At 47.0% G+C, this 25,064-nt stretch overlaps 1 protein-coding gene across 2 annotated transcripts in view; it reads right to left on the reverse strand.

Moving 5' to 3' along the window:
* The window catches only part of INTS13 (integrator complex subunit 13), a 327,931-nt gene that overhangs the window by 128,456 nt on the left and 174,411 nt on the right, over positions 1–25,064 (reverse strand). For both annotated transcript variants that reach the window (XM_085652788.1, XM_085652789.1), the window contains exon 9: positions 508–600. In XM_085652788.1, the coding sequence (XP_085508914.1) occupies positions 508–600 (93 nt within the window). The remainder of the gene's footprint in view (positions 1–507; positions 601–25,064) is intronic.

Consider the following 25,064-nt stretch of genomic DNA (forward strand, 5'->3'; position numbering starts at 1 on the left):
CGCTCCAAGCTCGAAATTCATGTCCCTACGCACTTCATATCCTCAACCGCATGCTTTCCCTAGCAAGAGAAATGGATCAGATGGGTGTCCCAGAAGTGGCCAAATCCTCTCCATGGTGCCATCTCAATCACACTCTGCCCAATGCACCGAGCAAGGGAGAGGGTTCACCTCTCACACGTTAGTATGGATCCCCAACCACTGAACAAAGCAGGCAGAGAAATTACCCCATCGGTTTGGAATTGGTGCAAAGGCTAGCGGAAGCCGACGATGCTGTCCTTAGAAAAGCTAAAGCAGAACATTTAGGTCAGTTTGGTTGACCCACGCAATCCCATCAATGACTAGTGGCCATATTACTTAGCGTCCAGGCCACGCCCCTTCTGTGAATGATTTTGTGATTAAATAAGAATACTTGATAAACACTACATTAATGCCACAGAAACGAGTAGAATTCTTTTCACCCAGACTATAAATGTCCAAAAACATTCATGATGGCTTCAATCTACTCACCCACACTATTAGTCCTAGGAGTGCACCATTTTAATGTTACAGTTTCCTTCAATCCGCCTTCTCTGCTATTACTGTTTCCAATATGATCTCCAGCTATAATAAAAAGGAAAACATGCTAAAAAGAGGACATACAAATCAAGCATTTAAAAACGTATAGAATTATTTTATGACTACACTCAAGCTACCTGGAAAAAACGTGTAACAATTAAAGTTTTTATCAGTTTAATCATTAAAAAAAACAATGCTGAAAAACAATAACAAGCATTTGCAATGCAATAGGTCTCGCATTTGCGAGAGTTTGAGCTATTGCCATTGTAAATGACAATGCCTTTTATTTATGTGTTTTGAAAACCTGCAAGCGGTACGTAAACACACAATTTGTACTTTGCAGGTTTTCTTACCACATACATAATAGGCACTGTCATTTACAATGCCATATTTCATTGTAAATACTTTTCGCAGTGTTTATTCTATAAACAATCCCTTCTGTGCAAGAGCAAAATGACAACAAGGAAAGCAGGGTGGGGGTAAGGAAGACAGGACAGGGAGTAGTAGTGACAGGAGGTAATGAAATGGGTATCAAAAGTGTAAAGGATATAACGAGTAAAGACATCGAGGTAATATAAGGACGAGGGAGAGATACCATATTAGGAGAAGCCAAACAGGTTCACGAAGAACACGCAGAGTTTGGCGCTACAAAGCGCATTCAGTTTATGAAAGCGCAGAAGGGTGGAGCTGGTAAAAAGCATGGGGGAGCATGAAAACACAGGGAGAGTGTATAATGATAGAGACAGCGAGGGCTGGGGATTGGACAGCAAGCAAGTAAGGGGCCGAGAAGGTACTAAATGGGAGAACACAGAAAACACACAGGGCCAAGGGAGGAAGATATGAGCACACGGGATAGCTGGCGTAGACCAGAGAGCAAGGGGTAGCCGGCAAGAAATAATCAGAGAGAGGGGGAGCAGATGGGGCCGGGGGAACAATCGGGCATCGCGGAGAGGCGGCAATAGAGAAGAGCGGAGATGCCAGGTGAGACCCGGCGGGGAGATGCAGGTAAAGGGGGAGAAAATCAAAAACATGGGGAGGAAGGTGAGGGAAGCAAACACGGACAGGTGCAAGGGACAGAAACTGTGCAGAAGGGAAAGGAAGAAGAGGCTGCATATAAAGATATAAAGATCAATAAATAGCCAGCAGGCGTGTTTGAGTCTCTTTAGAAGCACAAACTCTTTAGCTCGTATCTATAGCTCCTAGAGCACGCTGGATGTGCGCTGTACAAATGAGTACACCGCTCTGAAGGGCTAGGACCAGCAACATAACAGACACCTGCAGCCCACGGAGGGAGGCGGGGGAGGCAACCTTCAGGGGTGCTCCATTCGTGTAAAGCCTTCGAATATCTGTGAAATATGGGGGGCTCTTCTTCCAGGCCCACCCAAACATTAGCCTGGCCCACCCAAACTGGAGCCTTGGGCCTTGCAGTGAGGGCTTGAAGGGAGGCGCGCAACGCCATGGGGCTCAAAGTGCTTCAAAGCGCCCCCCCTCCCCCCCCCCCAGTTTTTGAGATTATCTCAGCCGCATCTGAGTACTTAACAGGTCTTTAAAAGACCATTTACATGTTAACGAGGCTTTGTTTAATTTTTCACCCCTTCATCTCCAACAGGGGCATGGCGAATGGCGACAAATCCTTTCTTGGCCACTGTAACCTTTGCCTACTGTCCTGCTGCGTGGATATTCTTTTTCTATGCAGCGCAGGAGAAAATAAGTTTGTTTACTTTGATTCACCTTTCCCAACCCCTGCAGCTGCTTATCACTTCAGGCTGCGACACTAAGTTTGACTAATGGAGTAGGTAGGAGAATGTGTCACTATTTGTTTTTCTTTTTAAAATCTGCACAGGCCCAGCAGGACATGTACTTCGTGTGTGCTTCATTTAATCAGTTTTTATCATTATTATGGCTGATGCAGGACAACAATAGGACAATAAAAAAATGCCCAGATAACGCTGGTGATAAATGATCCTGCTGGAGAGCAATCATTTCTCTGTTAGTAGTTAAGTGCAGATGAACTGTATTTTATGTGGAAGCTCAGTGGGTTACTGTCATTGTGACAGAGATCCTTGTGTTACTTGCAGTTCAGAAGATACAATCCTAACATAGGACAGTGACCAATGAACTGTCATCAAAGAGCTGCATGCAAACATGAATGGTATAGTTAGAACTTCGCGTTTTTTGTTTTGTGATATAGTTAGAACTTCCCCAGTCTTTCATTATTCTAATGTTGCTAAAATGAGTATCTTTGGGTAGATATACATTTTTATCAGTAAAGCCAACCCCTAACCACTGGAGTACTCTTTAAATCCTGAGTTTGTGCTTCTCCAGACCAAACCCTCTTAAAATAACTGCCCACCAGTATGGATGACATGTGATTCATACACCTTGTAATCCTCATTGGCTTATGTGACATTCCCTGTAGGCTGATTTGCATACTTGTATGATTCGTTGTCTCTGTATAATGTGTGCATGGTGTAAAGTACTGACACACACTACACTGATATGAGTAGCGCTACACCCCAAATGATAATGCATATGAGAGAGGGGCTACGTAAAGCTGAGGGGCACTGTTGGAGGGTGGCAGTGAGGGAATCCGAGGAGGAGGTAGTGGGAGTAGCTATGGAGCGATGAGGGGCACTGTTGGAGGGTGGCAGTGAGGGAATCCGAGGAAGAGGTCGTGGGGTGGAGGGGGGAGGGAAGAGCTAGGGAGAGATGAGGGGCACTGCTGGAGGATGGTAGTGAGGGATTCTGAGGAGAAGGTCATGAGGGGGAGGGGCTACAGAGAAATGAGGGGCACTGGTGGAGGGTGGCAGTAAGGGAATCCGAGGAGGAGGTCATGAGGGGGAGGGGCTATGGGGAGATGAGGGGCACTTGTGGCGTATGGCAGTGATTATTGGTGCGGCGCCAAAAAAGACTTTCGCATCAGCGCTAAAGCTGGCCCTGTCATGGCCTTTCTGTTTTTGTTTATTTAATTAGCAGTCGGGTCATAAGGGCTACTGTGGAACATATTTTAAAGTGTGTACTAATTAGATTTACTGCTATATTCAATGTTTTAAGTTTGAAGGTGATTTTACTAATGTTTTTACTGGGTGCCTGATATGAGGCTGGGGCCCAAGGTCAGCTGTGAGATAAGGTGCACTGGAGAGGAGTAGTGGATAATCAAGCCTGAAAGGGAGTGCGTTGCGGAGTCTGGGGTCAGGTGGAGGTAGTAATGAAGAGGGATCCTCCATGAAGGCTCGAACAGAGGGAGCCCAAGTAGTGTCACTTGCCTGATACTACCACCTCAGAAACCTCCTCTTCCCATCAAAGGAAAATTACATAGAAAAAACAGTTTTTGAGAGTGATAATATTTAGAAAGAGATTTGGAAAAGAGTGCAATTTACTGGGCCTTGTAAGACTAAGAAGAGATAAAGGGGGGCCCTGAAGCAGGCCTGCCTAGAGATATATGCCACAAATCGAGCCCGCAGTGGCCCACCCAAAGGCACCCTTGGCCCACCCAAATTAAAATTCCTGGAGCCGGGCCTGTCTTCTTCAATCCTGCATGGCGCATCATTTTGCTTTATGCCCCTGCCTGATCACAGACCACCATGGCCCTGACTCACAAAGGTAAACATACACTTCCTGCATGTTTAGTACTTGGAGGCATTTAGGATCTACATACGGGGTTTTACGACTCCTTGTGCTTAGGGTGCGGAGTTCTGTGCCACAGTTGCGGGGTCTCCGGATGCGGAGAACTCTGCCTACGAGTGGGAGTCGAGCTACTCCAAAGTAGTTAGCGAATTTCTAAAAGTAGTAAACTTACATGAAAGGCAAAATTTCCATTCAGGAACCGTCCAAGGTGTCTTAGAAAGCAGCGAAAGCTCAAAACTATCTTAAAAGAGAGAAGTAAACCCGGGTTGAAGGTGTTTTTTTTGGGGGGGGTGGGGTGATAAGTGAATGAGTTGCCTGAAGGAGGAGGGAAACAGCATGGCCTCAGTTCCCGGAGTCTGATGACACAGATGCTGGCGAACAGTGTCGATGTTACACCAGAATAAATCACTGAAACAACCCCTTTTGCTCCGGGGATTGCGTTCATAATTCAGAGTCCGACCTCTCTTCGGTTGCAGACACGTCTCTCTTCAGAGTCTGCCTCTTATTCATTTTGTTTGTATAGCGCTTTTCGTCGTCCCCTCGTGGCGCTTACTATATCGCGAGGGACGTACTCAACACAAAGCGTCCTTGCAGCTTATGCTCAATACCATGTCTGCGCGAGTTTTGCGACTTATCAGTGAGAGTATAAGGGGGGAGGGGGCGCACCGCTGTAAAGTGTTTGGGGAGCAGTGGAAAGCAAGCAGGGGGTGGGGGGCGGGGGAGTTGTTACTATCCTGCTGAGGACGTAAGGAGAAATGGGAGGGGGCAATATCTCTCATGTTCGGTCCGAAGGAAAAAAAGACAATGAATTCAAGTGACAAGAGTTTCAAAATACCGTATCCCCGCTTGCTTCACTGTGTGATCGTGGGAAAATTATCTTCTCATACGTCAATTCCCATATCTTTAAACTGAGGGTAGGCACAAAAATTGGCTAAGTGTTGGTAAGAAAAACTAGATAAATAACTCGACACTTACAGCGCTTCGAGTTTACTGTGCATCCAGTACATAGGTTCTTTTGCGCCTTTTCCATATCTTAACGTACTCCTGCATCACTTCTCCCAGCTAAATTACCCTGCCCCTCCATTGCATTCACGACCGCAAGAAGCGCCGTGAAGCAACCTAGCGCTTTAAAAACTTTGCAAAGGAACGTAAAGCAGCAGAACATATGACTGCTGTTTAGAGCGTGCATGAGACACTTGCTTATAGACCCGGAGCGGCTGCATGTGCCCTTTAATGAAGTACAGCCTCAGTGGATTAGTGCAGCTTCTGTCGTGTATAGCTGAAAGCCCAGGAACGCCCGGCATCACGGGAGGGGCGCACCCCCACCCTCGCCTTTTCAGGGGACCTCTTTATGTACAGAGAGCAGGGTCACGGGCAGCGTTCCTCGCATTAAAGCGTCAGGGTGCAGGGACAACTGTGAGTTATAACAAGTTTCATTGGGGGAACCTTTCCAGTTTACCATACTTAAATGCTCACAACTAGCACACGAGACGACCGGCTCTGCACAGGAGAAACCCAGCAACTTATCAAAGCATTACACTAGTTTATCTGCGATATCGATAACACATTAACGGACCTATTAAAGTTATGCCCTTGAAGGGCGACATGCTGATAAACAAGCAACGGGAAGCACTTCAAAAACATACCGGAGTCCTTGGTGCGGATGACCAGCGGTGGGCTGGAGATACGAGATAGGATAGGGAAGGGACGCCCGGCGCGAAACTGGCACGAGCTGTGTTGCTGAAATAAACGAGCGCCCACCGCGAAAGTGAAAGCAAATTTGTGACGCGGCGGAGTGGCGTGTGAGCTTGGTGGGGGAGTGCATTACTGGCGGGGGAGCGGACCCTTTGAAGTTTGATGCAGAGGGCACCAGTGGGCTGGAGCGCTTCCCAAAAGCGGATTGCATGGCGGCACGATGCAGGTGATTGTGTGCGTGCTCGCCATGCAATCCGCTTTTGGGAGCACTTTTGGGAGCCCCTTACTATAGTCTCGCATAACGATTGCTATCGCAATAGCTAGGCGAGACCTAAAAATTATTTCCCATAAAAAAATGCTATTCATCTGGAGATTAACATTAAAAAAAATAAGTATTGACAAAAGGTCTAGCATTTGTTATGTTACATGGTTGGCAATGGTATGCTACTTTGTGTGTGTTTCCCCCAAGCTGTTTTAGAAAGAAAATCCCATAGAAAACGCAACATCTTGGCCTACACAGTGTAGAAGATAGGAAGAGAACAGTTTTGACGAGCAGATTAAATCTGTACGTTCAAAAAGGAGTTTCAAGAAAAGGGTCAGAAGATGAAGCTTATGTTTTAAATGCTGAACTAGAAAGGCATGCCCAGGAAGTTATTGCATAGTGCACTTTTGACCCAGTATTAACATTTTTAAGAACGCCTTTTATGTGAGCATGTCTTTACTTTTAAAACGAACAAGTTGTAAATGATATAAGCAACATGTATTGAATGAATGTATTAACTGTTCGAATAATTAAAATCATTACAGTAAAAAGCAAGAGCATTATTAAAAAGCAGCTAACAGACAGTTCCCCCCAGCCCCTCCACCTTCCCCTTTCCTTTAATAACCTTTGACTTTATAAACGTCCGTCGACCTTTGGCACATTTGTAATAGTCCACGGAGTTACCTATGCTTCCAATTTTGATTAAAATGAATATATACTGGAGCTTTTAGGTAAGGAGGGGGAACCCCTTGATGCCTGTGGGGGGCTACCCTGCCTACTTCCGCGTATTATAAATTTGTGGCGTTTTGTCACAAGGTCAAGAAGGTCTTCTGACGCCTCGTTTAAAGAAATCCTGATCAGATACGTAAATGTCCCCAGTCTTGTTAGGTTCATTGTTTTTTGTCACGTGAAGCATAAGGCCGTGGCCTCCTGACAGATCTTAGCCCCATTAGCAATAAATATTGGGCGAAGAAGGTGCTGTCGTACATTATTCAGTTTGGGGCAGCAGCACAGGAGGTGCAGCCAAGATTCTTTATGGAAGTAACCTAGTCTGATCTCAGTGTTCTTCCCCTGGTGTGCCCATGCTGGATTAAAGTCAGTAATGTGTAACGTGATAAGTCTCATGATGAGAATTTTCCTGCAGACTTGTGATGTCACGGTGTCATTTAAATAATGTTGAGCTTTTCCCGGAATATATGTTTTGTTCAGTGGCTCTAGAATAGTGCTTGGACTAAGGAGTTTAGTCTCTTGAGCGAAAGAAGTTTCCAAGATCTGCTTGTTTACTGCTTTCTTCCAGGCAGAGAATAGAATTTCCGATAGTCGAAAGTACGCTGCCTCAATCCTCATTGTGTTGACGGAGTGACCAAGGCTGGTGTGCCAGGCTGTCCCTACCTCTTCAAAGACAGATCTCAGCTGGTATCTGACTGAATCCACTGGAGCCCTCAAGATCCTGCGGTATAGCTTTATCAGAACCCCCTGGCATATCAGGTCCGGCCTTCTAAGGCCGAGCTCCAGTCTCAGTCTTGTTTTCCTGACTGAACGCAAGATGAGCAGTACTGATTTGTATGCTTTAGATTGAATTGTATTTAAGAACTCATCTAGCGATTCAGGATTCAGCTTATGGCTGGTAGCAATTTTGCTTTTAAAACAGTCAGTATCAGCAAGGCTGATGGGCTTAGCAAATGTTAAATCAATTGTCTTTACAGGTGGAAGATGTTGGTGGACTTGGAGTTTAGATGTTTTCAATGGATGTGTACATTGGCCCTTTTCTGAAAGCCAGATCCAAAGTAATTGTAAGATGTTACTCTGCCAATTCGCAGATCACACAGGGACCATTTAGCTTGCCTTTTCAGTTGATGTCTCCCGAACACAATTGCCTTGGTCTTTCCCTGGTTAACCGTCAAATAGTTGGCCTTGTTAAAACGATCCAGCGCTTGCAGGGCTCTTTGAAGGCCCACTCTAGTCTGGTCCATTAATATTGCGCCGTCTGCATGTTGCAGCATCGGCAGCCTTGCACTTCCCAGCCTTGGGGCTACTAAACTGGCGCCTTGCAAGGCGGACCCCAGGTCTGCAGTAAACAGATTCAACAGGAGGGGTGCCAGCATGTAGCCCTGATTGAGCCCTTACACATTTTTTAGGTCATTGTGTTAGCGCTTGTTTTGACCCGCACCCAGGTGTCCTCATAATGTAATAATATTGAATTTAATAATTTGGGTGGGATTCCCTAGCTATCCAATTGCCACCATAACTTTCAAAGGCTGTACTATAATCAATAAAGCAGCAGAACAATGGAAGCAACATGTAATCATGCGCAGTAAAACAAAAAAAAAAACAGGCAAGGCTGATTGGAAAATATATCTAAAATTAGCAGCATACGCTCCCTAAACAAAACATCCATAAAACAGCAAACGGAATTAAGCATTTTCAGTACAATAAATACTTCGAAGAAAACACAGTAGCTCTGATTTACAAGCTACTGCAGACTACTCAATGCCCCTACGCAAAAACCCAATGGGAACATGAACAAGTCAATGTAACCAACCATAAAATTAAAACACATGAAAGAAAACGGCAAGGAGAGCCTGAAAAAAAACGCACACACTTGGTATTGCATATAGTACCTTTAAAAAAAACTGTTGTCATGTATTTTCAAACAATTGAACCTGTCTATAGCTAGACGTAAAAACACAGAAGTGTGACCCAGCAGGGGGTCTATTTATCAGCCAAACCTAATAGCACTGAATAATATTCTTCTTTTAGAAGGAACTGTAGAGTAGAATAATTTTGCAAATAGGGAGAACAACTTTTTCCATACTATTAGTAGATCTTCTGCTGGCAAATAATCTCTAAATACTAGACTGGGAGGAGTAAACCTTTAAACTCTGCTGCAACAGTTAGGAGGAATGGCTTACGTCTACAGCTCAGCGGGTGTTGTGGGCCGTGGCCCAATACTCAAAATGCTCTCTCCAACGGAGTTCATTTCAGGGAAGGAAAGGTCAGTGGTGTCCAATGTGTCAGGAATCGTAGGCATCGTAGGCAGACGCGCCTACCTAGCGTGTAAGACTACATATCCCAGCAGCCTCCGGGGCCCGGAAGTAGACGTCCTTATAACAGCGTCCCACCCGGCCGGAGGTGTGCGTTATTCATTTTACTAGGACGACGATCGGAGAACGTAGCAGAGGAGCGTTGCTGAGCAGGTCGACGGCGAGAACCCGTTTCCCGAACACCCGACTGACGGACGCCCCCGTGGGGGCGTGTTCCCAGCGGCCGGCGGCTGAAACGAATAACGCGGAGCAGGTAGGAATCGTCCCTGACTCCTCTCCCCGGGAACCAACGCTCGTACTCAGTTTGCGGAAGAGCGAACTGAACCCTTGCCGCAGAAAGGCGGTATTTGTCCTCGTAGCACCATAGGAGGTGTACATTCTTGTTTCCACGGTCTAGGGTGCCCAAACCCCCTACAAACCCCCCGCATCACCCCGAGAAGGGGAAGCACTTACTCTGGTCATTACGGATGGGGGTACAACTGGCTTAGTAATTCAGGCTCGGCTGAGCAGAGAGACAGCGGGTGTCCTTACACCTAACTGGGTATTCAGGAAGAGCGCGGGCTGCGCATTTCCCCTCAAAGCGGTGCTCCTGGTGAGAGATAACCAGGGAGCACTATGGTACATACTGAGGCACGATTCTTAGCGTGTTGATCCTCACGTTGTGAAGGAGCGCTATTGCTGGAGCAGAGTTTTCTGTTGAAAATTCATCGGGTTTTGAAGCTTCAGTTGTCTAAACGTGGTAAAAATAAAAGTACTAATTTTAATTATTAATTATTTGTTTTGTGTAAATGTTTTTTTTTATTAATCAACACGTATGTATTAACAAGAGAAAAACCGACACGAGGGAAACGCTTATATGTTGCTATTGACAATGTGCATGTTTTATTAAATAAACGTTGCTGAGTGCTGTTTATTTTTAAGCACGAAACGCTTTTGAATTAATGCTTTTCTGTGTTGCTAAAGCTAGATAATTGCATACACATAAGGGTATTAGTGGGGTTAACACTGTTTAATCATTATGCTGTGGTAACGTTGTTTTGTCTCTTTTAATTAAGAAGGTCTATTGTGGCCTATTGTGGCCTACTAAAAGATGGCTGACTTTTGAAGCCTGGTTTCGAGTGAGAATTTGTGATGGAAAAGGCCTTGCTGAATATGGACGCGAGTCATCTGTCCACAGTCTTTGCCTGGTTAAAACTTTCCGTGAGGACAGCAGCAGATCTGGGCATGTTTCCAGATGTATTGGGGCAGCAGCCTTGGCAGCCTTGGAAAACAAAGGAGCTTTAAAGAAAGACTCTAAGCTGTGAGCTCACCAGAGGAAATATGTGGAAGTTGAGAAGAAACATTTTAAGATTTAGTTCCTGTTCTGTCTTTTTATTTTTGTGACTTTTTCTGAGCACAGAAATTTTCAAAATGTAGCGATGCTACATCCTTTCCTTCTCGCTCTGCTCAGCGGTTCGGCGGATGAAGAAAAAATTAAATGTTTCTTTCCTTTGTTTGAATTATTATAAATATATTAGACCAGAGAGGGTTCCATTCCATTGCGGTTTTACTTTCTTCCCAAACCTGCGTTGGTGAGGATCGATGCTGTGAGAACGGTGACTTGGGAGATTTCTACTGAGAGACTTGTCCTGATGACCCATTCTGACATTTAGCTAGAATAGGTAATTATGAGAAAATGATTTATTCTGATTAATTTCTTTTGACTAATTTTAGATAAAGAATCATAATTTTAAATATGGTGTTGGTGATTATTTCTTGTCAATTATTGAGTACTCTATTTGATTATTGATGTATAGATTGTTTAGATTATGACAATTGCAATAGCTAGGTCTTATCGACCTCGGTGTAGGTGTGGGGTTTAGGAGTTTAGGAGATTTCTTTCCACAGGTTCATTGATAGTAGAGTATTTGAGTGTATGTTAGTGAAATGGGCCCTAATGTATGGTGAGTGTATGTGCGTGTAACTGTGAAATTACTCTATCCGTGGAAGTAGGGAGATTTTGTATACCCCAATCTGCATCACTATCACTGTGAGAACGCCGGCGGCGGTTGTACACCGTGGAAGCCTACCGGGGGTTCTTGGAGTACTCTATTGATAGCTTGGAATAGGATCCCTTAGTCTGAAGGAAGACTGAGGAAAGGCCATTGCGTTGCGTGGCCGGTACTAAGTTCTGGACATTGAAAGACACAGGATTTGTCTGTGTGCTGTAGAGATATGGTTTGGTGGTCCTGAGAGAGGCATCTCAGGGATCACGGGGAAAGGACTCCCACTACACATGGTAATTGCTGGCACTAGTGAGACCTAAATGAGAGTAGATATAAGTGTTGCTCTTATATGAATGTTATTCTTTTTGTCTTTCAGGTTCTATTCCCTGCTGTCCCTTCCCCCCTTCCTTTTTTCCCTCACCTGATCGCCTCTGGACTCTGTAACCTTCTGGTTGGAGTCCGGGGATATCGGGAGGTGGACCCCTGTTACGTCGCCCGGACCCTGAGGAGCCCTGTGATCCTAACAGAATAACGCACCCACGATACGTGCTCCTCCCGGTCCGGGGTGTGCGACATGGCCACCTTGGAGGACGTAGTGCAGGCATTAGCCTTAGTCCAACAGGAACTAGTGGCATCGCGAACAGAGACGGCAGCCTTGAGGGACAGGGTAGATAGGCTGACACGCAACCCCTTTGATGCGTCCACAGCGGGCGGCCCACAGATCCAGGTGACGGTGCCACCGCCCATTCCCTTGGCTAGCCCTGAACGATACGCTGAAGATCCACAAAAGATACAAATCTTCCTGACGCAGGTCATGCTACATTTCTCATGTAAGCCATCGTCTTTTCCCACCAATCACTCGCGGGTAGCTTTTGCCATTTCATATCTAGTGGGGGACGCTGCGTCTTGGGCGGTCCCGTTGGTTAGAAACAACGATGTCGTTCTGTCCGACTGGGACGCGTTCAGGACAGCTTTTGAAGCAGTGTTCGATAGACGAACCACCACGTTCAGTACAGACAGAGAGTTGTTATCCTTGAGACAAGGAAAGAGCGACCTGGTTACCTACCTCACCTCTTTTAACAGGTTGGTGGCGGAGGCGGCATGGCCCGAAGAAAAGAGGATGTCCCTGTTCTATCAGGGTTTGAGTGACGAGCTCAAAGACATAGTGGCGCAGATAGACCCCCAGTCTACCACTTGCGCCGCCATGATGAATCTAGTTTTGCGCCTGGATGGGCGCATGGCCGAAAGAGGGGGAGATAGATACAGAGGGGGAGGCTCCACGTACAGATATACCCGGAGGGAACAGGCTCCCTTGGCCACCGACAGCGAACCTATGGAGGTTGGGGCAGTGAGAGCCCCATTGTCCAAAGCGGAAAGGGAAAGCCGCCGCACCCTGGGCCTGTGTATGTATTGCGGGAAACGCGGGCATTTTGTGCGCGAATGTCCGGCAAAGCCCAAGGCCACCCATATTCCCTACAGGGGAAAGAGGGCGGCGGTTTCTACATTGAGTAAAGAAACAAGCAGCCAGGAGAGCGGCCCGTTGGGAACCTCGGGGGACACTGAGTGGAGAATACCCTCGTTGACCACGACCCGTTCCACAGACACCGAAGCCCACATAGTACTGCAGGCAGGACTAGAAGTAGGGCAGCAGGTGCATCAGGTCCTAGTGATGCTGGACTCGGGGGCCACTGGCAACTTTATAGATCAGGGGTTGGTCAGAACCTTATCCATAGGGGTCGTTCCACGGGGGTCCCCGGAGGAAGTACTGGCCGTAGATGGGAAACCTTTGAAATCTGGTCGCATTACGCTCCACACAGAAAGTCTTAAGATGTCCCTAAGGGATGGGGCCAACCACCATCTTGAAGAAATTGAACTAAACATCATAGAGGCCCCTCAATATGAAGTCATTCTAGGGATGCCGTGGTTTTGTAGCCACAACCCAACGGTGGATTGGAAGGAACGGACAGTCAGGTTTCTTTCACCCGGGTGTGCGGAGCGGTGTCTGCATGAGCATCAAGCGATAGCCCTAGCATTGACGTATCCCTTTTATGTCGCTACCGCGGCAGAAAAAGAGGTGGAATTACCGGCGGAGTATTCCGGTTTTGCAGACGTTTTCAATAAAACTCAGGCTGAACGTCTTCCCCCACATAGAACATATGATTGTCGGATTGACCTGGTGGAGGGAGAAGTCATCCCCACGTGTAGGGTGTATGCACTGTCAGAGCCGGAAACACGCCATTTGAGAGAGTACTTAGACCACTACCTGGCTCTGGGGTTTATAAGACCATCCCAATCCCCTGCAGCATCACCGCTATTTTTCATAGCTAAGGCCAATGGTGAGCTGAGAGCGTGTTGCGACTACAGGAGTCTGAATGAGAACACCATCAGGAATAGGTATCCGTTGCCACTCATCAGCGTCCTGTTGGATCAAGTGCGTGATGCAGTAATATACACCAGGCTAGATCTACGAGGGGCCTATCATTTGGTAAGGGTCAGACAGGGGGATGAGTGGAAGACTGCGTTCCAAGACCCGTTTTGGGCTCTATGAATACCTGGTGATGCCGTTCGGGCTCTGCAATGCCCCGACGGCATTCCAGTTTTTCTTGAACGAAGTCATGAGAGAGTATATGGACATCTTTGTAGTCGTCTACATTGATGACATTTTGATCTACTCAACCACAGTGGCAGAACACACCAGACACGTAGGGTTGATTTTGGAAAAACTAAGGGCCAATAAATTGTATTGTAAGCTCAGCAAGTGCGAGTTTGGGGTGAATACTGTGGAGTTCTTGGGAGTGATTCTGAGTCCGAATGGGTTGAACATGTCAGAAAGAAAGGTGAAGGCGATTCGCGAATGGCCCATTCCAGGGAACGTTCGGGACGTTCAGAGTTTTCTGGGATTCGCGAACTATTATCGCCGTTTCATACAGGAATTCTCCCAGATCGCTGTGCCGATTACTCGTCTGCTTCGTAAAGGAGTGCCGTTTGTGTGGACAACGGAAGCCACCACGGCGTTTGAGCACCTCAAGACAGCGTTCACCTCGGTTCCCATACTCCGGCATCCTCAGATGGATGTCCCGTTCATAGTGGAAGCCGATGCATCGGAGGAGGCCATAGGGGCCGTTCTGTCCCAACGAGACAAGAGCACGGGGAGGCTGCACCCGGTTGCCTTTCTCTCAAAAAAGTTAGATAAGGCCGAATTGAACTATACTGTCGCAGAGAAAGAACTGCTGTCGATAAAAAAGGCCTTTCAAGAATGGCGTCACTACTTGTGGGGGGCGCAACATACGGTGACGGTCTATTCGGACCACCGAAACCTTCAGTTCATGAAGACGGCGAGGCATTTGACACCAAGGCAAATGCGATGGACTCTCTTTTTTGAGGAATATGACTTCCTAATCACCTTCAGGCCAGGCTCAGAGAACCGGAAGGCCGATGCACTGTCTAGACAGTCCATGGAGGAAGATCATCTCGCCCCAGCACCTGTGGCTATCATTAACCCGTCCAAGGTAATCTGTGTGTTAAGGGCAGACCGATTCATGGAGGAAGTGCGGATCAGCCGTTCCGTGGAGGAATGGAAGAAGTGGGCTCAGGTGGATACAGTGCGATGTCTAAAGAAGGGACTCCCTTTCTATCGAAATAGGCTGTTCCTGCCGACAAGCGCGCTGCAGCGCCAGGCGTTTCAATGGTGTCACGTTTCGCCCGTGGCAGGTCATCCAGGGATCAGGAAAACGTTGGAAGCCATGACAAGACACTTTTGGTGGGAAACCATGTCCCACGACATCCATCGGTGGGTGATGCACTACGAAGTATGCGCCAGAACCAAGGGAGAAAGATGCCGAAAGAAGCGGAAACTGCTCCCTCTACCTACGCCCCAACAACCCTGGAGGAACATCAGTCTAGACTTCGTAACCGGTCTCCCCATGGATCAGGGGTGCTCGGCTATCCAAGTGGTTGTGGATAGTTTGACCAAGATGGGTCACTTTGTCCCTTTTAAAAACCTCCCTACGGCAGGACAGACCGCACAGCTGCTGTTAACTCATGTGGTGAGATTCCACGGCCTGCCGGCCGTGATCGTTTCGGACCGAGGCCCTCAATTTATAGCCAGTTTTTGGAAAACATGGTGTAAGGCGCTGCACGTGGAGTCCGCCACCTCTACCAGCTTTCATCCGCAGACCGACGGACAGACGGAGCGCCTAAATCAGACTTTAAAACAGACTCTGACACATAGCGGTGCTATGTGTCAGAGGCACAAGGCTCCTGGGTATCCTGGCTTTGGTTGGCAGAGCTGTCTTACAACAACGCCCTGCACAGTTCCACAGGAGTGTCCCCGTTTATGTCAAACTTTGGGTACAACGCCAAAACGCTACCGGTAGAAATACCAACAGAGGTGAACGATCAACCTTCGGTGCAAGCGCATGTCCGCGCTCTAAAAAGACTGCATCGGAAGACTCAACAGGTGCTACGGGCAGCCAAACAGTCCTATAAGAGGTGGGAAGACAGGAAAAGGATCGATGGGCCTTAGTATGCGGTGAAGAGATTCTATGACAGACATCCAGGGAAGCCGGGTGCTAGGAGGCGCCTGGGAGGAGGACCTTCTGTCAGGAATCGTAGGCATCGTAGGCAGACGCGCCTACCTAGCATGTAAGACTACATATCCCAGCAGCCTCCGGGGCCCGGAAGTAGACGTCCTTATAACGGCGTCCCACCCGGCCGGAGGTGTGCGTTATTCATTTTACTAGGAGGACGATCGGAGAACGTAGCAGAGGAGCGTTGCTGAGCAGGTCGACGGCGAGAACCCGTTTCCCGAATACCCGACTGACGGACGCCCCCGTGGGGGCGTGTTCCCAGCGGCCGGCGGCTGAAACGAAGAACGCGGAGCAGGTAGGAATCGTCCCTGACTCCTCTCCCCGGGAACCAACGCTCGTACTCAGTTTGCGGAAGAGCGAACTGAACCCTTGCCGCAGAAAGGCGGTATTTGTCCTCGTAGCACCATAGGAGGTGTACATTCTTGTTTCCACGGTCTAGGGTGCCCAAACCCCCTACAAACCCCCCGCATCACCCCGAGAAGGGGAAGCACTTACTCTGGTCATTACGGACGGGGGTACAACTGGCTTAGTAATTCAGGCTCGGCTGAGCAGAGAGACAGCGGGTGTCCTTACACCTAACTGGGTATTCAGGAAGAGCGCGGGCTGCGCATTTCCCCTCAAAGCGGTGCTCCTGGTGAGAGATAACCAGGGAGCACTATGGTACATACTGAGGCACGATTCTTAGCGTGTTGATCCTCACGTTGTGAAGGAGCGCTATCACTGTGAGAACGCCGGCGGCGGTTGTACACCGTGGAAGCCTACCGGGGGTTCTTGGAGTACTCTATTGATAGCTTGGAATAGGATCCCTTAGTCTGAAGGAAGACTGAGGAAAGGCCATTGCGTTGCGTGGCCGGTACTAAGTTCTGGACATTGAAAGACACAGGATTTGTCTGTGTGCTGTACAGATATGGTTTGGTGGTCCTGAGAGAGGCATCTCAGGGACCACGGGGAAAGGACTCCCACTACACATGGTAATTGCTGGCACTAGTGAGACCTAAATGAGAGTAGATATAAGTGTTGCTCTTATATGAATGTTATTCTTTTTGTCTTTCAGGTTCTATTCCCTGCTGTCCCTTCCCCCCTTCCTTTTTTCCCTCACCTGATCGCCTCTGGACTCTGTAACCTTCTGGTTGGAGTCCGGGGATATCGGGAGGTGGACCCCTGTTACGTCGCCCGGATCCTGAGGAGCCCTGTAATCCTAACACAATGAGTGTCGGAACTGCCTCATGTGAGGCTACACATTGGTGAAGAATGCACTATGCAATGCCGCACCAACAATGAACCATATTTCCATCAGTCCTTGAGTTCTAACATAGTTTGGCAATGATGGCAGCCATCTTAGATCATCAGGTATAACTTTTGTCTTGTCTCACAGCATCCTAACTAGGTAATCATGGTAAAATGCTGCCATTGCAAGGACTTAGAAAATTGGGTTCATAATTTGTTCTTGAGAGTTTACTGGAGAATAGTTATTGATTACCAAAGAGTATTCACAAAACCAATTCATCTTTGCCAGCAAACCTTTGAGCTATTTTGACCATTTGGCTTAGTGTGGTTAGACAGTTTCGAAATTACTTTATTTATTTTTTATATATATTTTTATTGGTTTTATCTTATACAACTGTCGTATTATACACACAATAATAGCAGGGGGTGCAGTGTTCAAAAACATATTTTGTATAAATAGTCTGATTACAGAGTTAGTACGGGCATATCAAATATATTCATTGAGACAGGTGATCCATCTGTTAATGGGTGTCATGCAAACCCCCAGTGTTGTCATAGTTGTGTTATTTTGAGACTGTGGGTATCCCCCGCATTTATAATTCCGTAATCCCCCAGCCATGGATTCCATATTCTGTCAAATTTCCTCAGACATCCTTGTACCTTGTAGGTCACTTTTTCCGCCTTCAAATATAAACCCATACCCATTTTCCATTCATGTAACATGTGTGGATTTGATGCCCCACAGTATTTTGCTAAGTCTCTTTTCCCTACCATTATTCCCAGATTTGCAAAGAGTAACTTGGTTCTGGGCAGATTCATCTCTGTGGGTATTCCCACCAGTAGGTATTTGGGGCCCATTGGTATGCGGCTAAGTTCTCTGGTGAAGACGGTCCAGTAAGCGGTGATTAGAACAACACTGACGAAAGAGCACCTGCCTATATTTGAAAATACAAACGGCCCAAGAGGAGGGTCCCAATATTATACATCACTAACTGGAGCTGACCCATACATATGTTCAAGCCATATAACCACAAACTTGATTAGCAAAAAATATATTTCTTTTTATTGGATATTTCTTTTTATTGGCATAATATCAAAAAATACTTAGCAAGTTTGAGGAATGCATCATTACATACACAAAAAACATCAATAATAATCTATAGTGTCCCACACATAACTTCATTCATACTAGCATACATTCATTCAGCAAAAGCAAAATATCACACATCAATCAAGGTGGTAAGACTGCCAACTGATGTTGAGATTGAAGGTTTCTCATGAATCATCCCGATGGTATATGGGGGTAAGGTCCAAAAAACACGGAAAGAGTTCAAACGCCTACGCGCATTTCGGTGTACGGCCCGGGACAGGGCCACACCTTCATCAGGGCGGAGATAAGTAGGTAATGTGGGGGACACAAACATACCTGATAAATAACAATATTCACTGAGGTTCTCTTTGTTGAGTCAAAAATACATCCTCTAGAATGCAAAATCCATAGTCCATAGTTTTACTTGGGAAATGATAATATGTCAGCTCCGGGGGCCATATGGGGTTCCCAATGCCTCAATGAAAGGTGAGGCAGGGCGAAAATCAATCGATGTCGCTGGTGCTGGTGTCAACAGTTCCGGGATCCCCAGCGGGGTATAGGGATCAATAGTAAGCAGGGTCCGGGGGGCATATAGGCTGCCAAAAGCATCCGATAAAAAGGTTGAAGTCGGGAGTGAGTCGCTCAATATCCCAGATGAGGGCGTCCACAATTCTGGTAGTTTCTTGACGTCCGGACGACGAAAAACGATCTGTTGCATACAAACGGTGCGGGAGATTTCCAGCCGTAAGCAGTGATTACCCTGCATTGCCATAGAGTGTGAAGATATGTCCCCCTTTCAGTGTGGCACTGAGATGTTGCTGCTCTTCCAAAGTTATGTAACCGGTTCTATAATAATATGTCCTATGTAGGATCTTAAATTGTATCAGGCGGAGTTGGGATTTTATCGCCACTTCCATGGTGCCGCATCGGTGCCGCCTTCCAGTCTAGATCTTGAAAGGGCCCTAGTGCCTCCTCCCATTTAGCCCTTAGGTTTACTACTGTGTCTGGTTGATTATTGATCAGGGTCTTATAGGTCCAGGAGATCGCCTTTTCTCCAATTTCCTCATAAGTAGTCTTCCCTCCAAGGGTGCATATTCAGGCATTGCCTCCATTTCAATCTGCTGTGTTTTCCAGGCATGAGCAACCTGTAGGTATTTATAGCAATGTGTGGAAGTTAGTTTGAATTCTTCCTGTAGAAAGTCGAATGAAGAGAGAGCCCCTCCCTTCAGTATATCTCCCACTTTTAAAATCCCCAGCATGTCCCAGTGCTTGAAACCTTTAAGTTTTGCGAATTCCTTTAAAGGTGTTCCAGCCCATAATGGGGTCTCCTGTGTCACACGGTTATCATAGCACAAACCAAAGGAAATGATGGACGGAGTGTTGAACATTGCAAGCACTCACCCCCAGTCAACTGATCTGGGTTTAATCCATCACCGTTCTTTAGCCCACTCTGCCACCCCAGTTCAGACATGGCCATATGCAAATCAGTCTGACCCTGTGCCGAATGGGAACAGTCCAGCCTGAACTGCAAAGCCATGTCTTCCCTGGACCGGAAACAAGCTTCCTAGGACCGGTTTCTGGCATTTCAGCCATCTTCAGCCAGGCTTGCTTGAATCCAGTGGCAAAGTGAGCAAGGGACTCACGTCTGAGCATACCCTGCCAACTTATGGCGAACAAAGCAAAAACCAAAGGAAATGATGGACGGAGTGTTGAACATTGCAAGCACTCACCCCCAGTCAACTGATCTGGGTTTAATCCATCACCGTTCTTTAGCCCACTCTGCCACCCCAGTTCAGACATGGCCATATGCAAATCAGTCTGACCCTGTGCCGAATGGGAACAGTCCAGCCCGAACTGCAAAGCCATGTCTTCCCTGGACCGGAAACAAGCTTCCTAGGACCGGTTTCTGGCATTTCAGCCATCTTCAGCCAGGCTTGCTTGAATCCAGTGGCAAAGTGAGCAAGGGACTCACGTCTGAGCATACCCTGCCAACTTATGGCGAACAAAGCAAAAACCAAAGGAAATGATGGACAGAGTGTTGAACATTGCAAGCACTCACCCCCAGTCAACTGATCTGGGTTTAATCCATCACCGTTCTTTAGCCCACTCTGCCACCCCAGTTCAGAAGACGGCTGAAATGCCAGAAACCGGTCCTAGGAAGCTTGTTTCCGGTCCAGGGAAGACATGGCTTGGCAGTTCGGGCTGGACTGTTCCCATGAGGCACAGGGTCAGACTGATTTGCATATGGCCATGTCTGAACTGGGGTGGCAGAGTGGGCTAAAGAACGGTGATGGATCAAACCCAGATCTGTTGACTGGGGGTGAGTGTTTGATTGGTTCTGATGCTCCGTCCATCACCACCCCCTTTTGTACCGCTTTGTTACCATAAGTTGGCAGGGTATGCTCAGACGTGAGTCCCTTGCTCACTTTGCCACTGGATTCAAGCAAGCCTGGCTGAAGATGGCTGAAATGCCAGAAACCGGTCCTAGGAAGCTTATTTCCGGTCCAGGGAAGACATGGCTTGGCAGTTCGGGCTGGACTGTTCCCATGAGGCACAGGGTCAGACTGATTTGCATATGGCCATGTCTGAACTGAGGTGGCAGAGTGGGCTAAAGAACGGTGATGGATCAAACCCAGATCTGTTGACTGGGTGTGAGTGTTTGATTGGTTCTGATGCTCCGTCCATCACCACCCCCTTTTGTACCGCTTTGTTGCCATAAGTTGGCAGGGTATGCTCAGACGTGAGTCCCTTGCTCACTTTGCCACTGGATTCAAGCAAGCCTGGCTGAAGACGGCTGAAATGCCAGAGACCGGTCCTAGGAAGCTTGTTTCCGGTCCAGGGAAGACATGGCTTGGCAGTTCGGGCTGGACTGTTCCCATGAGGCACAGGGTCAGACTGATTTGCATATGGCCATGTCTGAACTGGGGTGGCAGAGTGGGCTAAAGAACAGTGATGGATCAAACCCAGATCTGTTGACTGGGTGTGAGTGTTTGATTGGTTCTGATGCTCCGTCCATCACCACCCCCTTTTACACGGTTATCATAGGCCATTCCCTTTTCTGCTTTTTACCAGGCATCTATCACCACTTACGTTGCCGGGTGTAGTCGTTTCGTGCCCTTCCCCCATAGAGGTAGTGAGAGTAGGAGCCAAACTGAGTGTGCTCCAATGCATATGTGTGGTGGTCACTTAGGGCATGTTCCCAGTCATTGATGGCATCGAGGTGTGCCGCCCAGTAATAGGCTCTAATGCTAGGGAGGGATATGCCTCCTTTGTATTGATTTTATTGCAGTGTGCGGAGTGCCTACTCTAGGGGTTGCACAATCCCAGAAAAACGTTCGGACTATCCCTTCTATCTTGCTGAACACTTCGTCCGGCAGTTTATGATATGTGTTTTGGAATATGTAGAGGAGCTCTGGTAGTTTTACCATCTTATATAGTGCTGATTTACGGAGGAGTGTCACTGGCAGAGTTTTCCATCTGTCTATGTCACTCTGGAAGTCCGCAACCACTCTATAGATGTTATAGTGCAGGCTCATTTCTCGATTCAGGGTAATGTACAGGCCCAGGTATTTAAACCATTCTGAGATGTTTTCAGGCATTCCGGGATATCTACCTGATCTAGCTCGCAAACTGCTGTGTATACACTGGATTTTCCCAGTTTATATTGTTGCCCATATGGGTCCCGTAAGTCTCAAAGGTTTCAAACAGGCAGGGCAGGGTGCGCCGCAGATTTGTGACATATAAGAAGATGTCATCCGCATATAGGGATATATTCTCATCTTCGGATATCTCCTCCCTCTCAGGAAGGCCTGTGATGTCAGGATGGCGCAGACTATACATGCCAGTAGTTCTAGTGTTAACGCAAATAGCAGTGGAAATGGTGAACAAACCGGTCTTGTGCCACTTCTGATCAGAATTCATCAGATATTGCGCCATTCACTCGTACTCTAGTGATCGGTTTAGTATATAGTAGCCCAATCCAGGTTCAGTAGTGGGGGCCAAAGCCATATCTCTGGAGTACCTGTTTAAAAAAGGGCCAGTGAATGGCATCAAATGTTTTTTCGGCATCTAGGGATACTTTCAGAGGTTGAGGCGGGTCGACCTTTTGGGCGTAAAACCAGATTGGTCAGTATGGATTAGGGTGGTTATTACTTGTACCAATCTGTTTGTCAGGACTATGGCTAAGATATTTGTTTCAATATTCAAGAGGGAAATAGGGCGATGAGCTACAGGCTGTTTGCCCAGTCTGTGTATAACCGCTATTGTGGTGCTTCTAAGATTGGGGGAAAGTATACCCTGCTCTTTCGCTTCTAGAAATAGATTGTAGGTGGTGGCTTAACAGGTTCCAGTGTTTTCTTGTGGAATGCCTTTAGGTTTGGGGGTTTTATCTGATTTCAGGTGTCCTATGGCTGTCTGTATCTCCATCAGAGTTATAGCCTCCTTCAGTGTTTGAACTGCTTCTATCGAAAGGGTTGGGATTGAAATCCTTGAAAGGCATGACTATCTGGTGGGTAGTTGCCAGGAGCCTCGGTTTGTAGAATGCTGCATAGTAGTGAGCAAATTATTTTGTCATCTCTCAGGGCGTAGTGTATGTGTGGCCTGTGTCTGTGTCTATAGCTTCTACCTCTTTCTTACTCAGCCAGGCCAACAGTCTCCGGCTTTGTTGCCTGCGTCGTAAAGATGTCTGTGAGAGGCCTGAAGTTCGACTCAAGCTTTTTGCTGTGTCAGGGCCCGATACTCTGTGCGTAGGATCATCATTTTGTGTATTTCCTTAGGATGTGGAGGTATATCTATTTGAACTTCTAACTGTAGGAGGGGGGATTCTATTTCTTCTATTTATTTTACTTCCTGCCTCTTCTTATGTGTAGTTATGTTTTGCGCTTTATCGGAGGACGGTCTTATAGGCCTCCAAAAGTGTAATGGTGGATTCCACCAACCCAGTGTTGTCTCTGAAGTAAGGTTCTGTAGTTATTCTAATCTCTTGTGCCACTCCTTCGTCTCCTAATTCCCATGCATCCAATTTCCTCACTTGAATCGAGCCACGCGTCTTCCGTCCCATGGTGAGCCAAAGTGGGGAGTGGTCAGAAAGGCCTCTGGATAGGTATTCTGCCCTTTCTATCCGTTCTATTTCTCTTGCTGGAGCAAACATAAAGTCTATCCGTGAGAACACTTTGTACGCCCCTGAGTAGTAGGAGTATGTACAGGAGTGGGAGTGGTGTTAACGCCAAAGGTCTGAGAACCCCACTTAGTCAGTAAAACGTTCGATTGTGTGTCTCTGTTGGAGGTTACACCTGGGGTTGTCCGATCTAATGCTCGGTCCATGACATCATTAAAGTCTCCCCCTAAGATGTGGACGATTAATCTCGACTCCAGCAGTATTCCTGTTAGTTTGTCTAGTGTTTGTGCCTCGGTTCTTGGGGGACGAGTGGGCATGTACGCTAATCAAGGTCATCTCTCTCCTGGCTTATATCCTCTGAACTGCAACAAACGTCCCACCCGGGTTGTCCCACATACGATCTATTTTGAAAAGGGGGGTGTAGAAGTGGATCCTTTCCAAAGAACAGGATTAGACATACTCTGTTGATTAAGAGTTGTTTATTGAGGACCACAGTTACATAGAGACCCCATCCAGCAGAGAGCCAAGTACAACTGACTACAAAAGTTTGAACAGCGCTTGGCAACCAATACCACGTTCCAAATCCTAGAAGCTGTGGCTGGCAGGGAAGAATGTTGAGAACACCACATCGCCTCCCCCTTCACAAACAAAACAGCAAATGAGCTTTTGCCAGACAAGCAATAAATAGCATGGAAGACCTGAAAGACAAAACATGTTAAAAACAAAACAAAGTGCATGAAATTGATCAAGAAACACAATCTTGCAAGCGTAGGGGAATACACGCTTTAAGCGAAATGGTCTAGACACCCTTTCTGAAGTATCAGGCTCCTGAATTGCTAATCGTGTAGGAGGCACACCGGTGGCACCCAGAGATGACAAAGGGCAAATTTTTGCCACCCTGCTAAGATTCCAAATCTTGTGATCACTTGTCTTTATGGCGTTTTTAAACACTTTGATAACCTGAAAAGGCTTACTAAATGTAGAAATTCCACCAGTTCTCTTTGGAGACTTAATTTTGACCCAGTCTCCAACATTGATTACCGTACTCATGACAGCCTTTCTTTCATCATACCGAACCTCCTGTTCAATCATAATACCTGTCCTCTCTTTCCCTCCAACCATCCGTGCTGTCCACATTGTCACTCACTAAGGCCCTCTTGTCACACACCCAAGAGGAAACAATCTCAACATTCGCCATTCTACCTCTGAACAAGAGAAAAGGAGCCCCATGAGTGGATGAATGAGGAGTGAACCGACACTCCCTGGCTTTCGTTCTCATAGCTACCTCCCAACTATCACCACAGGACCTTGCCTGTTGCATGGCTTCCTTTAAATCCTTGATAAACCTTTCCACAACACCGTTGCTTTGAGGATGCTACAAAGAAGCTCTCTTGTGCTTAATCCCCCTTAAGGACAGAAATTCTTGCATTGCGCTTGAGGTAAATTGAACACCAATATCTGACAAGAGAGTTTGTGGGAAACCTTCACACTCAAAAAGTTCATCTAAAAACTCAATCACCACAGCAGACTCCACAGAATTTACCACAGGCCACCGTGTAAACAAGTCCATGCACACAAGGAAACGATCGTGAGATTTAAGCCTCACCGGCCCTAAAATGTCTATTGAAACATCATACCATGGACCAGCCGCTTGATCCCTAACGATCATTGGCTGTGCCCTACATTTAAGTAACTTCTCACAATTTGCGCACTCAGCACATTCACAAACAAGTCTCTCAACAAAAACGTCCATGGCGGGCCACCAGTACACCTCTCTGATTCTCTCCTTGGTCTTGGCAATGCCCATGAATGAGGCATGAATGTTTCTGACCAACTTATCCCTCAAAGCAAGTGGCAGAACAAGCTTATTACCA

Source organism: Triturus cristatus, chromosome 4_1 (genome assembly GCF_964204655.1).
Source record: "Triturus cristatus chromosome 4_1, aTriCri1.1, whole genome shotgun sequence".
NCBI classification, from domain to species: domain Eukaryota; kingdom Metazoa; phylum Chordata; class Amphibia; order Caudata; family Salamandridae; genus Triturus; species Triturus cristatus.